The sequence below is a fragment of the Thamnophis elegans genome, chromosome 5 (assembly GCF_009769535.1).
Source record: "Thamnophis elegans isolate rThaEle1 chromosome 5, rThaEle1.pri, whole genome shotgun sequence".
NCBI classification, from domain to species: Eukaryota; Metazoa; Chordata; class Lepidosauria; order Squamata; family Colubridae; genus Thamnophis; species Thamnophis elegans.
In genome coordinates, this window is record NC_045545.1 from 50908151 (window position 1) to 50924162 (window position 16012).

Consider the following 16012-nt stretch of genomic DNA (forward strand, 5'->3'; position numbering starts at 1 on the left):
TGGTCCATCATTGTAGATTACAGGGAATAGTACACTAAGGACCAAAGGTTTTTTTTGTGTGTGTATGTATGTGTGTTTCCCCTAAATCAAGCCAATTGTATCTAGAAAAGTGACAGTTTAAAAATATTAGGCACCAAGGTTTGTTTATATTATAAAATTCGAAATGCCCTCTTTGCGGGTTTGTTTTTTCTGATTAATATTTTAGTAAAACCGTACTGTATATCCTTAAAATATGAAAATTGTGTGCGGGTCTGTCTCTGTGTGTGTATTTTTCTTCATGTGAAATAGTACTCAATTTCCATTTTTAATTTGTATTTTTGACCTGTTAATAACCTCTGTCTCTGAATCTATTTGCCCTTCCTTGCTTCAGTGATATCTGGAAATAGAAGAGACTAGTTCTCTTTGGGATGGGGGAGGGGGGAGGGAGAAAAAAAGAAAAGCAGAGGGTTGTCTCCAGAGCAGAGGAGGGGTGTCATGTTCCTGCAGCTGGGCATCTTTGCCTTTCAGACAAAGCCCCGATAAGATTCCATCCTCCAGACATGACATAATTCTGCCAGTGTCACACTCAGCCCCCGATACAATCACTCCCTTAGACGGGAAGCCAGAGTTATTGTGTAGCCGTCAGACTTTGATAACGGGCAAGCAGAACTTGCTGCTTGTTAAGCAAACACAAGTCTGAGAGCAGCAAATTACTCTGAGAATGAAAAGGAGGTCATGGCATTAAGCTCTTGTGGGAAGTGAGTTGATTTGGATCAATCCAACAGGGACCATGGAAATCTGAACTTGCCACAGTGAAGTTTGTTGGAGAAGGCAGCTGCCCTCTAGTCCAACTCATGCTTTGAGAGGATCCATGAAATAACCCGTTACGAGATTTCAGAGGGCAGGCAGAGTATAACCTCTTCTTAAGATACTTCTTGTTTCCAGGGGAAAGCAATTTTGTTTGTACTAGTTAAAAATTACTGGTCAAACTTGCTGCTTGAAGCATTCTTTTTGTTTATGATGTGGAATGTTTGTGAACAGTTTTTCTTTTCAGAAGATGAATTGTAAGGTTTCAGCAAAGAAAGGAAGAAGTCATTTCCTATCTTCTTTCCTTCTCGTGAATGTATGTATGATTCTAAGATTTATGCATAATTTTTTTAAAGATTAAATATGAAACTGCCAAATATAGGACTAACAGAAAATCTTTACATAAACTTCTAAACATAATATCAGCATTCCCATATTGTTGGTTTTTGTCTCTATCTTTGGTGTGCGTTTTGAGTCATTTTATTCCAGGAGCACACATAAGATTCAAATTGCTGATTACTCACTGTGTGGAACATGTTTTAGACAAGTTACATAGTCATTGTAGTAGATTTTCTATATAGATAGTCCTCACAACCACAATTGAACCCCAAATTTGTTGTTAAAAGAGACTGTTGTTAAGTGAATTCTGCTCCAATTTATAACCTTTATTGCCACAGTTGTTAATTGAATCAATGCAGTTGTTAAATTAGTAACAGTTGCTAAGTGAATCTGGCTCCCCTGTTTATTTGCTTGTCAGAAGGTTGCAAAAGGTGACCCAGCACTCTGTAACTGTCATAAATACATACTAGTTGCCAAACATCTGGATTTTGATCACATGACACTGGGGATGCTTTATGACACTTTTTTAGTGTCATAACTTTGGTCACTAAAGTTTTAAGTTAAGGACTACCTGTAAATTGGGTCTATAGCAACTTGTCATGACCAACTCACTGCAGGGCAACTCATTACAGGGTAAGAGTTACACTAATATCAAAGAAATTGTGGAATAAAATGGTTAAATAAAGTATGCGAAAGAAGCAACAAAATGAAATGTGAATGATAAAAATTAAAATAACTTTAAAATTATTTTAAATAATTAAATTGAAGCATTGAATTGTCCATGAAGAATTGTCCCCTGATGAGTTGACCAAGCATGTTGGCCATGTTGAGTTGGCCGTGGCAAATTGGCTGTGTTGAGTTGGCTGTGGAGAGCTAGCTGTGACAAGTTGTCCTGTAAAAGAAAGATATTCTGCCTGCATATAAAAGAACAGTCTTTCACCTTCCCAATCCTATTTCCTTCCGTTCTTTGTAACATGAAGATACCCAATCAAAAGCATGGCAAGTTCCTCTCTCCAGGTCCTCCACTATTTTCATATATCTTTATTCAACTACACAGATTTAACTGTGCATTCAAGTTCACTAACCCATTTTTTGTCTCTACCCCTTAACACACACTCAAACCATGCATTAAACATGGATCTCAGATACACATATGAGATCTGTAACACATATAGATTGAACTGCCTCTGGACAGTTCAACTTGTAGCTCATTTTTCTTGTTTCTCTTCACAACAATATACCTTTGTCCCTATGTCTGTGACCCATCTTTCTTTCTTCAGTCCCCATGTGCAGTGTCTCTTTGTCCTCCTGCTTCTCAACGAATACAGGTAAAGCTTCCCCCTTACAGCAGTTCAGCAAAGGCCTTTGGTAACAAACCTAGATTTTCAGATGAGTGGATGGCAGCATCTCATCTGGGCAGAAAAACTAAGCAAGGTGGGAATTAATACTCAAAACAGTAGACCACCAGGAAAAACACCAGGGCTCTAAGCCAGGCTGAGAAGTTCAAAACTATCTCAGAGGTAAGCAATAGCAAATCACTTCCATGTTGTGGCCAAAAACACTGCCATATCCATGCATGTAATCAAAATCCAGTTTGGCTCAAGAGTTTTTAAAACTTTATTAAACTTCATGTGTCATTGGAATGTAAAGCTCAATTTACCTCATAGGCATATTAATATTTCTGATACACATTTATATTTTAGAACATGCCAAATTATTTGCTACATGTCATCTTAAGAATACAAAGCATATATCTAAAAAACATGTAGAAAAGCTGCACATTTTATGTTGGCAGAGGGTTGGGAAAATATTGCTGTCAATTCCCTTGTATGTTTCTGGTTTTGGGAGTGGCAAAAAAATAAATGCATTTGTGGTATGTCAGAGAAAGGAGTTGCACTTACTGTTGCAATTGGCTGGCTGGCTTTAGTTTTTGCAGGCCTGTCCTAGTAGAAAGACTTCTCATTTACCGGCAATTACACAGGGAGTTCAACTTCTCTGAAAGCCCTGGATCTTACTAGTCACCTGCATCTATAGTTTCTCTCCCTTTTTCTTTATTTGAGAAAAGGAACTCTTCCTGTGGTTAACATAAGCATTGTACAATATTGGGCTCATATAACAAATTGCTGAAAGCTCTAATATTGAGAGTGACCACATCACAGAGTTTTATCATAGATGGTGGCAGATGGTTAACCTATTCAAGTATAATATAGAGGCCTTAAAGAATTTTCATTTCTGCTTGTTCAAGAATTATATAATCTTTGTTGTTGGAGTCTAGAAAACAATTATTAGCTGACACCTAGTCAATTCACCTGCCAGAGGAAGAATTTTTCCTACTATGTAATTATTTACAATACAACAAATTTCAGCTGTAATAGCTTATGTTATGCTATAATCATGTTCTGAAAACACCAGATATGAAAGTGCTTCAGGGAATACAACTGCTGTGAAATTCACAAGCAGCATGTGATGTCTTTAGCAATGATATCAACTGTATATAGCCTTGTGCTTTTATGTTTTGCTTATAGTTTCTGTTACCAAGAATTAAGAGTATTCTTACTGGCATTCCTATATGCTATATAGGCAGATGCAAAAGTGTACTATTTCTGATGTTATTGCCATTTATTTTTTTTATGCTATATGTAAATATGGTATTAAAACAAATTTAAAAATCAATTTTGTAGAATGAAATAATTTCAATGTATTGTAGGAATGAAAGAACAATTGTTGGTCCAAGTGATGTTGATTTAAAAAATGGGAACAAGCCTCTGTTTATCATACATGCAATATTATTTAATAACTATATGGAAATATTATTTACTATACCTATAATTCTTCTGAATTTCAAACTAGCTTTTGGATCCCAAAGGTGCTTTTCCATAGACATTTAGTTTTTGAGGTGAATCAGCCAAATATAAGCAATCTGCCCTATTGTGAGGGTTCTTCTCTTTTATACAGATCTGTAAGATGTCTTGTGCAATATATCCTCCTTCACGAATGAATTACATGAAAAAGATTCAACTTGATCATTTCACTTGATTCATTTCAGTACTATCCAACTTTCCTTGTCATCCCATCCAAAAATCCATATAAAAGATGGATACATCTACTGCAGGGCAGACTTTGAACATTGATCTACAGACTTTAGTCTTTCAGGGAAGTCTCAATATGTAGAAGCCTAACTATGTAGACCTTTCCATGCTTGAAATTGCTGTTGCTGTGTGAATTAAAGATTGCGGCAACAGAATTCTTGACAAATGAATTTAAACAACCTTATTGCATACTGAATATGTTTGAATTATTAATTTATGAAAAAGACTTATCCAGGGGATGGGAGCTTATGAAACTCATGATGTTGCTTCACAACAGTTACCAGTACTGATCCAATTTTGAATAATGTTGGAAATTGTGGGTCAGAACATTTGAGGAACACATGTCCATTCCTATATTAGATAAGTATAGATATTCAATTAGAAGAGAATGTATATAACTCAGGGTTGAACTATAGAGTTCTTAGTATTCTCTCACCTTGGTTGTTTACTTGCAAACATTTAATTACCCAACTTAATAACATCAGTGCACATAATATAGAATATAGAAGTAATAATATTCTTCAAACATGTGTATCTCTTAGATCCTTTTCACCCTTTAATGAATATTTTTTTCTCTTAGCCATAACCTACAAAAGAAGATACTGATACTTCAGTTGTCAGACAAACTGTCAAGCTTAAAAGGAAAGGGGTAGAGTTATTGTGCCATCCAGATTGACCTATCTGGACTTTATGTTGTAATACATATGACTTAAGATTTATGTTATATTACTTAAAAATTAGGTTATAAAAAGTAAATACTTTTAGAAAAGCATGAACAAAATTCTTAAAAGATGTGATATCTAATTGTTCCACAAAAATATTCATCATCCACATCAGGGGTGTCAAACTTGCATTATCACAGCGGCGTCATGTAATGAGGTGACTTTTTTCCCCTTCACTAAACCGGGCGTGGGTGTGGCCAGCACATGATGCATCTGGCCCATGATCCACATGATTTACCATACCCTGTCTGCTAGTCATCTATAAGCTTCAGATAGATTTTTAAAAATCTAATTGTTGGTCCTAACTGTATTTAAATTATAAATTTCCTTTTTATAAATTTGAATGTGAGTGTGACTTACAGAGAAACAGTGGTAATTTAAACTGTGTTCATTTTTCCCCTTGGTCTTAAAAATGAATAAACTCTCTGACATATTTGGTAGCTAAAAGGGATGGTTCATAGCTAGAATCACAAAAGGATGATAAAGGCTAAAATACACATAAACAGGGGGATTCCCTACCCCCACATATTTACAAAGCCATGTATATGAAATTTTATGTTCCAAAGAAGAAATTTGCACACAGACAAGACAAATGTTCTTTGTCCATTTTTTGATTATGGAAATTTTGGTGGGTCCTTAAGAGTCACAGCGATTAGAGCATCTACTTTCATCTTCATTTTAATCACAAAACTAGTAAAGTTCAGGCCACTGAAAATTTTATTGTGAAATTTGCCAATGCAACATAATTATGAAACCCCAAAAATGAAGGCTAGGGACCATATATAACCTATGAGTAGAGAGTATTGTAGAGATGCAAAAAGGAAAGGGTAAGGTCACATATATGAAAATTAGAAGCAAGGCTGGTGATAGAGATTCAGACTTTAAAAAGTGCTGCTGGGAGTGGGTGGGTTAACAAAAGATTGCTGGGTTGGTGGGTGAGGGGAATAAAAAGTCATGAATTTGAATAATCTAGAGCAGGGGTCACCAAACTTTTGGACCTCAGGGACCACTAAATTCATAATTTTAAATCCCACGGACCACTAATATGATTTTTTAAAAAGATAAATAGTATTTAGTACAATATAAAAAATGCAAATGATTTTTCTGTGGACCACCAACATTTTCTCACGGACCACCAGTTGGTGACCACTGAGCTAGAGTAAGTAGGCAAGTGGAAGGCTGTTGAGTAATTGGACAAAATGTGCAGCTGGCTGATATATTGTTCAGAAATAAACATCACAACTGATGAAGAAGCAAATGTCTGTGAATAATATGGTGAAGCATTCCTCTGAGTTAATAAAAATAAAAAAGTGGCTCTCTTAATTTTGAGTTGCAAAGAGGGATCTGCATTTCCTTCTCTTCATTTCTACAGTTACCTTTCCTTACTGAAAGGAGAGAGAAGCTCCACAGTGGCTGGTCATGTTTCCTGTCTCATATAAGGTTCTCTGTGCCTCAATCTTGTACAATTTGCCTCATTGTCTATTCCTCAGATGATGCTGTGCATCATCTGAGGAATTTTCTGGGCTGCCATTTAAAAAGGCCCCTTCAGATGAAAAAGGAAATGGGTACTCTATATTGCTCTCCTGTTGCTTGACTTTGAGTGGATCATATCTTTGGCCTGTTTTGAGTGGCTTGGTATTAGTTCCCATTTCAGGAATTTTTGAAGAGGAAAGGCTCAACTTGTTAATTTTAGCACAAACAAATTTGTGTATTTTTTGTCTTTCAATATCTGACTCACAGTGAGCTATCAACTATTTCCAATGAAATACTGTTTTTGTGTGGTGTATTTTCCACTGTTCATAGTTTTCATTTCTTCAGTATATCTATTTTTGTTGCACATGTGACTATTTACTATTTTTAATTAGCTCTATGTGTTATTACTACTAACCATTCATAGATGTTTAACATGCAAATCAGTCATTGAACTTGTCACCAAGATTACAAATTATTCTGTTACTAATGAGGAAATAGATGATTCTATATTAAAATTTGAAAATGAGGTGTGCTGCATTTTATGAGGAAAACTTGGTACAGCTTTGTAACTTCCTTCCAAGTTAGTTGATTTGATAGTGACATGTTATCCCTTTGTTTGGAAGATGATGTCAAGGAAAGGGAACTGCCATGAAGTTCCATTATCCTAACTTGCCATTCTCTAACTTTTTTAAATTAGTTTTTCTTAAAACAATCTCTCCTCTCCCCAACAAGGAACATAAAAAACTGTAATAAATTCATTTCATTCTCTGTCTAGAATATTTTCCTCATTTTTGTAGAGATGAATTTTCATATTCATTATTTGCATCTCAGGTAAATAATTTTTAAAAAGTGAATGCCTGTACATAAGTTGTTGTTGGGGGGAGGTTGACACACACCAGAGGTGGTATTCAGCAAGTTCTGACCAGTTCGGGAGAACTGGTAGCAGACATTTTGAGTAGTTCAGAACTTGTAAATACTACCTCTGACTGGCCCCGCCCCATCTATTATTTGCCTCCCACATACCAGCTGATTGGAAGGGAATAGGGATTTTGCAGTATCCTTCCCCTGGAGTGAGGTAGGAATGGAGATTCTACAGTATCATCCTCCTGCCACGCCCACCAAACCACACCACGCCCACAGAACCAGTAGTAAAAAAAGTTGAATCCTACCATTGGCACACACACACACACACACACACACACTCATGGAGTTGTGGTGTGAAAATAGCACTGGTGATAGATATAGTAGTATCAGGTGACAGCAACATCAGGAAATATGAAAACCTGGAGAAGTATTAAGTCCTGAAGAAAGAATTAGAGAGGATGTGGAAAATAAAGGCCAAAGTGGTCTCAGTGGTAATAGGAGCACTCAGTGCTGTGACTTCTAAGTGACTCCAAAAGATTCCAGGAACATCATCAGATCTTCCTGTCCAGAAGAGTGCAGTGTTAGGAACAACTAAGGTACTTCACAGAATTTTCAAACTCTCAGGCTTCTAGTAGAGGGCTTGAGTGTGGAGGAAGACCCATTCCGCCTACAACAAACTCAAGGCCCGTGGGCCAGATCTGGCCCAAGGGGTGCTTAGATCTGGCTAGCAGGGCCGGCCTTGAAATAACAAAGGACCTGCACACAGTGCCTCTGCCATCAAAAATGGAGTGCGTGGAGATGGACATGCAGCTCCCCCAGGCTCTGTTTTCGCTGGCAGAGCGCTATCAAAACAAACTAAAAACAAAATAAAAGGAGAATGTTTCCCCTTTTGCATCTGAGCATGCAAGAAGGAAAGGAGAAAGGGAAAGAGGAAAGACAAAGAAAAAGAAGGGAAGTTGGGAAGAGAGCAAGGAAGGAAAAATAAGAAGAGGGGAAGGAAGAAGAAAGGTGAATGAAGAGGGAAGGAAGAAGAAGAAGAGGGAGGAAGGAAGATTATAATGAAAGTGAGGGAAGTCCAGCCTTAGCGCTTGGCCACCATAGGTGCCCCTGACATGTCCACCATGGCACTATGCCCCCGCCAGCTCTCCGAGGTCAAACATAACACTGATGCAGCCCTCAGTAAAATCGAGTTTAATACCCCTGATCTATAGTGCTTTAAGTTTTATCCATGTTCGGAGAAGGAAATTGTATTCTGTAAGTTTTAAAATTCATACAAAAAATAATTAATAAATTATATGTACTAATATAATGAATCCTGCTGCTGCTATTCTTTGGGTGTAGACATGTAAAAATTGGCTTTAGACTGTTGTACTAAGGTCAATTGCGTCAACCTTTTAGCAAGGGCTATTGGGATATTTGTTTTTTATGATACAGACTGATCTGAATCAAGATGTGGTTAGATGACACTTTTATTTTCAATCCTTTAAGCAAAAACCACATAGTTAATCAGAATAGGTATCTGTGAACTGAAAGTTGAAAGAAACTAGTGTAATCATTGACCAATCATCGACTCCCTCTAATGGTTTGGTTCAAAAACTACAAGTACAAATACTTTGTACCTACTAAACTAACTGATCATATACTATGCATGTTGCAAGTGGAGCTCCATTGGAGAAAATGGGGTAAGGAAGGGAGTGCTGGAAAAATGTCACACAGACTCCCGTTGAGAACTGATATGGTGAGAATAGAAAATGGACATCCAAATGTTTGTGTTTATATCTTTGCAGGAAATGGAGTGGATAAAATGTTGTCCATCTTTGTGTTCTATATTGATACAAACATATAAGCCATTTTGTCTATATTAGAAAAAAAATGTTGTTACAATTTTTAAAGCCCCTGCCCGTGAAAAACACCTTTTAAATTATTTTTGTGAGTTGCCTTCCAACATGGCTGTTTAGTTATCACTGGAAGTTCTAGATACACTTTTCTTTTTCATTGGAAGAATTAAAGCAAAGTGTCTTTTTTTCTCCAAAGGGATTATGGGTAGAACAGATATTTTAACACCAGGACATGTTTTTTTTCCCTGCAAGTATATATTTCGTGTGACACAAAGAAAGTGTTTCAATGTTTTAATGATGATAACATTTAGATAGCTTTCTATAGCACTTTGAAGTATTCTTTTAATAGAAACTGGGCAAATGCAAAGTAAACAGGTGCCAAGAGGTAAAGTGCCCAGTGCCTATAAAGAGACAGGTGTGAGGAGGCTTTCAATGATATGACAACAGCAGCACACATGGTAAGGAGCTGAGGGAGATACTAAATGGCTGGGATTTGAGCTGGAGAACCGGCTGGGCCAGAGGCATAAAGCAAACATCATTAGAAAAGGCAAAGATAAGAAACAAACAGAGCAGCCAAGGCTGATATTAGACAAATACTCTGTAAAAATACAAAAGCTGCATAAAATCAGGCAAGAAGGCCTCCCTAGAGCATGGAGTCACAGAATTGAAGCAAAAAAATAAAATAAAAAAGCAAGATGTGCTTGACAGAACCCTGCTACCACCCACTGGTGGGAAGATAAAGAGGAATAAAAAAGGGTAAGTTCCAAAATGCTAAAAAGTTGAAGATCCTTCAGAAATCAAGCTGTGTCAGCCATCAGATTGGCATTGTGATACAAAATTATGCTTCTAAATTTGAACAGAACATTCTTGTAAAAAAAAAAGTTCCAGAAAGATGTGAGAATAGCATAGAACAATAGGGGACCAATAATAAATCACAATAATTATGTTACTATTACATTTCTTACTATGTATACAAAATAAGATAATGTCACACTTCTGTTTATAGGAAGTGGGCAAAAGCAATAAAATAGCACCTGATGCTAAAACAAATCTAGGTTTGGATCGGAACCTCTGATTACCAGAAGAACAAGACTCACTTTTAAATCATAGTATTTGGTCAGTTATCTAGTTGGGAAACAAATGTGCCCATTCAGTGGTGGGATTTACTTACTTTCCCTACCGGTTCGCGAATGTGAATGTATGCGCCTCATCTGCACATGAGCACCACCTTCTGGGCATGTGCAGTGCTTGCACATTACATCGGGGTGGGTGGGTGGAGCCTCTCGCAGCCGCTGCTACCGATTCACCCCAACTGGAGAGAACCAGCTGAATACCATCTCTGATACTGTCCCAACAAGAAAATCACATCCCTTGAGAAGAACACATGGGAAGTATATTTCCAAATGCATTATCATTCTTGTGAGCCATAGGAAAAATGCATCATTTGTTTTCCAACTATGTATTCCAACCAGATATCAAATAAGGCAACCGCATTTTTACAGAGAGTGCCTAACATATCTTTGATTTCAGTGTTGTGATTGTATTGAGATACAGATTCAATTCTTATCTGAAATGGAATTCCTATCATTTTCATTATTCTTTTCCTGCCCTCTTCAGCTCACTTCTTCCTTTCTTACACACATATGCACCCTCTCCCACTATCTGTGAGATATATATTACAGGTAATCTTCAGTGGTGGGGCTATTCTGGTTACAGATAATCCATGCGCTACAGCCATGCACTTTCAATGCCACAGAAAGTGAAGAGTTTAAATGTCATTGAAAAACATGCAGGAGAACAAATACTGTTTGGGCTTCTGTATTAACACCAGCAAAGCAATTAGTAAAACTATTTTATTAGGTTGCAATTACTGTGTTAAAACCAATGATACCTTGCAGATTCCCTGAAGCTGTTGTGAAGTTGCGTACAGCTGCCCCAAGGAGACACGGAGTCCCCTCATTTTGGAAGTGTTCAGTGGCGATGATTGAAGGCTATTGACAAATTCTTTAGCTGCCTGAAATTTGGGTCGCCTGGTCCAAGAAGTAGCAAAGCAAAGTCAAGTGCAAGCTTTTTCTTTTTATTTATTTCTTTTAAATAATTTTATTGATTTTTTAAAAACAGAAAATTTAAAAAGACAAACAGACAACAAAAAGGTTTAAAAAAGAGGAAAAAATCAAGAAAGAAAAAAGAACGATTTCTGATTTGATATATAGATGAATTAAAAAATACATCATACTCTCACTTATGGTTAATCTTTGTCTGCATTATTTCTGTAATCTCTCTCTCCCTCCCTCCCTCTCTCTCTCTCTCTCTCACACACACACACACACACACATACACACACACATACACACACACACATATACATACATACATACATACATACATACATACATACACACATACACACACATATGCATACATACATTTGTCATAGGCATGCCAGTATGAAAACTCGCTCTTTCCCTTTTGTCAGTCACTGCGGTCTTTTTCAGCGCCAAGAAAGAAGTTTTCCCTACTGCTAAATTCCTTTGCTGATCAAGTGATGTGTCAGCAATATCAAACCTAATGTGGTTACAGACATTTATGACAAAAATGCCCTTTATAACAAAAATAAAAAAGGCCTTCCTTTCTAAATTTGGGGAGCAGAGGCATTGAGGAGGAACAAATGCATAATTACAATTGGATAACTAAGTGGAGAGAGGACCTTGAAAAATAAACAGTGTCCAAAATTGGAGGAAAAACTCTTAATTCATTGAGTTTCCAAGAACTGTAACATTTCTAAGGTGGGGGGGATTGTTTCCTATCTCTCGCTTTTGCCTTGTTGTCTTGGCCAGCTCTTTTGTTTATACGGCCCCCATTCGACCTTTTAAATTGCTGTTAATGTTTTAGCGTAACGAATTAGTCTCTCATCACGAATCAGGGCTCAAAATAAAAAAAAAAATCCTCTGAGGCCAACATCCTGAAATTGGGGTCATTCTCATTTGCAAGGCAGAGAATCTGAGAACCTTAATGCAAGGAAATTTATTCAAAGGCAGAGCCCCAACGTGATTAGGCCCTTTGTAATTATAGCTCGGAGAGATTCCACTCCAGCCTCCTGCCTCCCTCATGGATTAGCAAGTGAGTCGGAAAAATACACAGGATTTAATTAGAGGCAAATTAAAATTGGTAATGAAATAGGGGCAGTAGCAAATGGCAGGGAGCGGCGGGGGTGGGGGGGAGAGAAGGAGCTAGTAGCTCTCAGGGCAACACTGCCTGTGTATGTGCATTTTCTTTATTTTTACATTTAGAAATGTAAAGATGGGAGAATAAGGAGGAGGGACGTGCTGTGAAAAAGCGGGGAGAACTCGGGGTTTCAGAAAGAAGATGACAATAGAAATTCATCGCAATATCTGAGCTTACTTTTTCTCTCCTTCTTTTTCCCCTAATTTAGCCGATAATAAAGAAATGTGTAGTGTGGTTTGTGGAAACCCAGTGAATATTGTTGATTGATAAGGAAATAAAAACAACAACAATAATAATAAAAAATCCATTAAAATTAGATTGCAATACATGTTTGTTGTATGGAAGTTTTATTACTAGATCTTTTAGAGTTTAAGAAAGAATGGTTGCCCATTTGATGAAGTCCACCGACTTTCAGGAAAACTGGATTGAAATTGTCATTCAGTAATCCCTTCCTTTTGTATCTGTAAGTAATAGTCTTTTTCATGTGGCTGTGGGCCACTTGATCTCATTGCAATAGTGTCTCATGTAACTAGTGATCATATTTTTTTCTCCTGTTACTGACATTCTATTTCATGCTCTCAGATCTCATAACTATTGAATTTCTTCCGGATAGTCCATGAGTATGTCTGTGTTATGACATGTGCTAACTGGGACTGTTAATGTTTAGGAGCAAAGATTTCATATAGATCAAGAGGTATAAATGAGCAATATTGTAGGACAATTGAATAAAGAGAATTCAACAAAAACCCATCTGCTACAATGATTACTATATGTTGTTTTCAGCATATGATAAACTGAAACGAGTTCTTCCTTAGAACTTATTATATAGAGTTGTTAAGAATATAGATATCATTTTGTTGATGACAGCTCTGTAGGAGGCTATGTTTGGTTAACAGAAAAATTGATTGGAAATTTTTATTGGAGAGGAACTGTTAAATGGAAGATCTCCCTCTACTTTGGCAATATTCTGTTTTTCTCTCTACCCTGCTTGTAGAATGCTGTACGCCACAACCTGAGCCTGCATAAGTGCTTTGTGCGTGTGGAAAATGTCAAGGGAGCAGTGTGGACAGTAGATGAACATGAGTACCAAAAGAGAAGGCCACCAAAGATGACCGGGTATGTCTGGTAGCTTGTCGGGTAGCTTCTTTGGGAAGAGGAGTGTTATGGTTCAATCTGAGAACAATTTTGAAAAAGTAAAGGTGACCTTAAGTATAACACTTGGTGAGTAAATAAACACAACACACAAGTAGTTTCTGACATTTAGTCCTGAAACTGGCCCATACTCATGTTATTTTCCAGTGATTTCAGATTTACTCTGCTTAGTTTCTGAACACAGACAAGCCAATGATACCATCTGCTGAGGTATGAGAATAGTTAGGAGTATGTAAAGCCCAGACTACATGCAGGTGGGAAGTTCATGGGAATTCTGGAATAGGAGCATTAGATCTCACACCAATATATATCTGTCATAACTATTACTCATTCATAGCCTTCATGAATGCTTCTAAAAAGTATTAGGTTTATGATCACCAGTGATATATTATAAACTGTATATGCATAAGCTAGTAGTATATTTTTGAAATAACCCCAATATAATTCCCACCAAATGACCCAGGAAAAGAGGTGACTGAGAGGCTTGTATGATTATTGCGTCCCTGATGGACTTCATTATGCATTTAGGCTTTTTTAGAACATATTTTAACTTTTGCTTTAATAACTAATACTTATGTTGACGTCAGCTTTTTAGAGTGAACTGAAGCACAGCACACTATTCAATGATTTTATAATCATTTGGGTGTCTATTCACTTTCATACTCCATGTGTATATAAATGTGTGTAAATGTAAATATCCCCTATTGACATCAGACCCTTCTCACTAAATGTTTCAGAGATTGCCTTGCCAGAGTTTATGACAGTTCCCTTGGGAATGTCATAAAGATACTTTATACAAGAATCAAAGAAGAAGAGTTTAGTCAAATAAAAAACAGTCAAAAGAAGATAGGAAATGAAAAAAAAAGAGAATGTATCTGGTACATTCAATTTGCATTGATACCAATGTTATTGCTATAGCCATGCTATTAATCTCTGTAAGTTTACATGATCAAAATAATTATATACTTCCCTTCTTGAATGTATAGAATTGTGCTGCAAACATCAATTCAGCATGTAGTAGCTCTGGTAAAAATACATAAAAGCCTTTCGGCAGAATGAACAGATACAAAGGACAGATACCAGATAACAACTGAAAGGTGCTAATGGTATTCCATAAATATGAACCACTCATAGCATTCCAATAACTTCCCATTATTGTGAACAAAATGTTGTTAAATAATGATAAACCATTTTTTGTTTTGCCATTAGCTATGTTTAGAGGTATATTTATACAAAAAACTGAGGTAATATAAATAATCTAGATAAGAGAAATATTTTAACTTTATATTAAATCACTTTGAAAATCTCTAATAATTAAAAAATAATAATCCAAATATCTAAGATTCAGAAACAAAGTAACATTTGTCTTTCAATGGTAGCTTTCTGCTTAATTATTATATGATTACTATTTTTATATCACAGCTAACAGCTAAATCTATACCAATTTACACCACTACCATTCACTATATTTCATATGTATGTTTGTATATGGGTGTAATTTTTATTATAGTTTTACATATACGGTATAAAAGATAAATGCAAAAACATTTTGCATTTCAACAGTCTTTCAGTTTCCTATATATACTGATCAACAACAGATGGACTCACAGATACTGATCTCCAGTGTCTATCATGGCTTTGATTAATCAAGGGTCAATGGGGTTGTTTTTTTTGCGTGTGTGTGTGTGGAGTAAAATAGAGAAGGTTATTAAACATAGTCACAGTTTTACCACATACAGAATTCCCTAATAATGGTAAGTGACAGCCAACTTTGACATTTTGGCCAGAATGCCATAATTTTAGTAAGAACTCAATTTTACCACAAACATTCTAATATTATTCTGTGAAAGACTTCACACTTACATACCTGTTATCTGCCTTCTACCACCAAGGTATTGTATATATACAGTAGTATGAAACATCCTTAGGTGATGTTGAGAAACATCAACCATAACACAGGGTGAATAGTTTTTTTTTAAAGTAATAGAAATGTCCAGAATTATTCCCATAGTGATAATGTTGCAAGGAGTAGGGAGAAGTTACCTTCACCTACTTATCCCTGTCTCTTTCCAAGAATCCTTCCTGAATGGTCTGGAAATGTAAAATAAAACAAGACACACTATAGCAGGACTTAGAATATTTTGAGAGAAAATAGCTGCATTATAAAGCTAGAGTAGGAATATCCCAATACTCCTTAAAATGCTGGTTTTGTATTATGGGAGTTGTAAATTATGGGAATTGGGAAAGACTAAACAATGAGGGAGATGAACAATGTGTTCTTTCCAAGAGACCTCTGTTATCTTTCTCTTGTTTTTTAATAGGAATGTTAAAAGCTGCATCTTTTGTTTACAGGAGTCCAACTTTAGTGAAAAACATGATTTCTGGCCTTAGTTATGGAGCACTTAATGCCAGCTACCAGGTAAGATTTGTGGAGAAGCACAATTGTTTCCATTACAGCAAGCCATCTTTGTTAGGGAAATATTGGGTTGGTTGTTCCAAGCCATCAGAGTAATCTCCTGCTCTA

At 36.4% G+C, this 16012-nt stretch overlaps 1 protein-coding gene across 7 annotated transcripts in view; it reads left to right on the top strand.

Annotated features, from left to right (window-relative positions):
- Nucleotides 1–16012, top strand: part of FOXP4 (forkhead box P4) — a 170674-nt gene that overhangs the window by 140460 nt on the left and 14202 nt on the right. For all 7 annotated transcript variants that reach the window (XM_032218013.1, XM_032218009.1, XM_032218010.1 and 4 more), the window contains 2 exons: nt 13331–13452; nt 15841–15907. In XM_032218013.1, coding sequence (XP_032073904.1) covers nt 13331–13452; nt 15841–15907 — 189 coding nt within the window. The remainder of the gene's footprint in view (nt 1–13330; nt 13453–15840; nt 15908–16012) is intronic.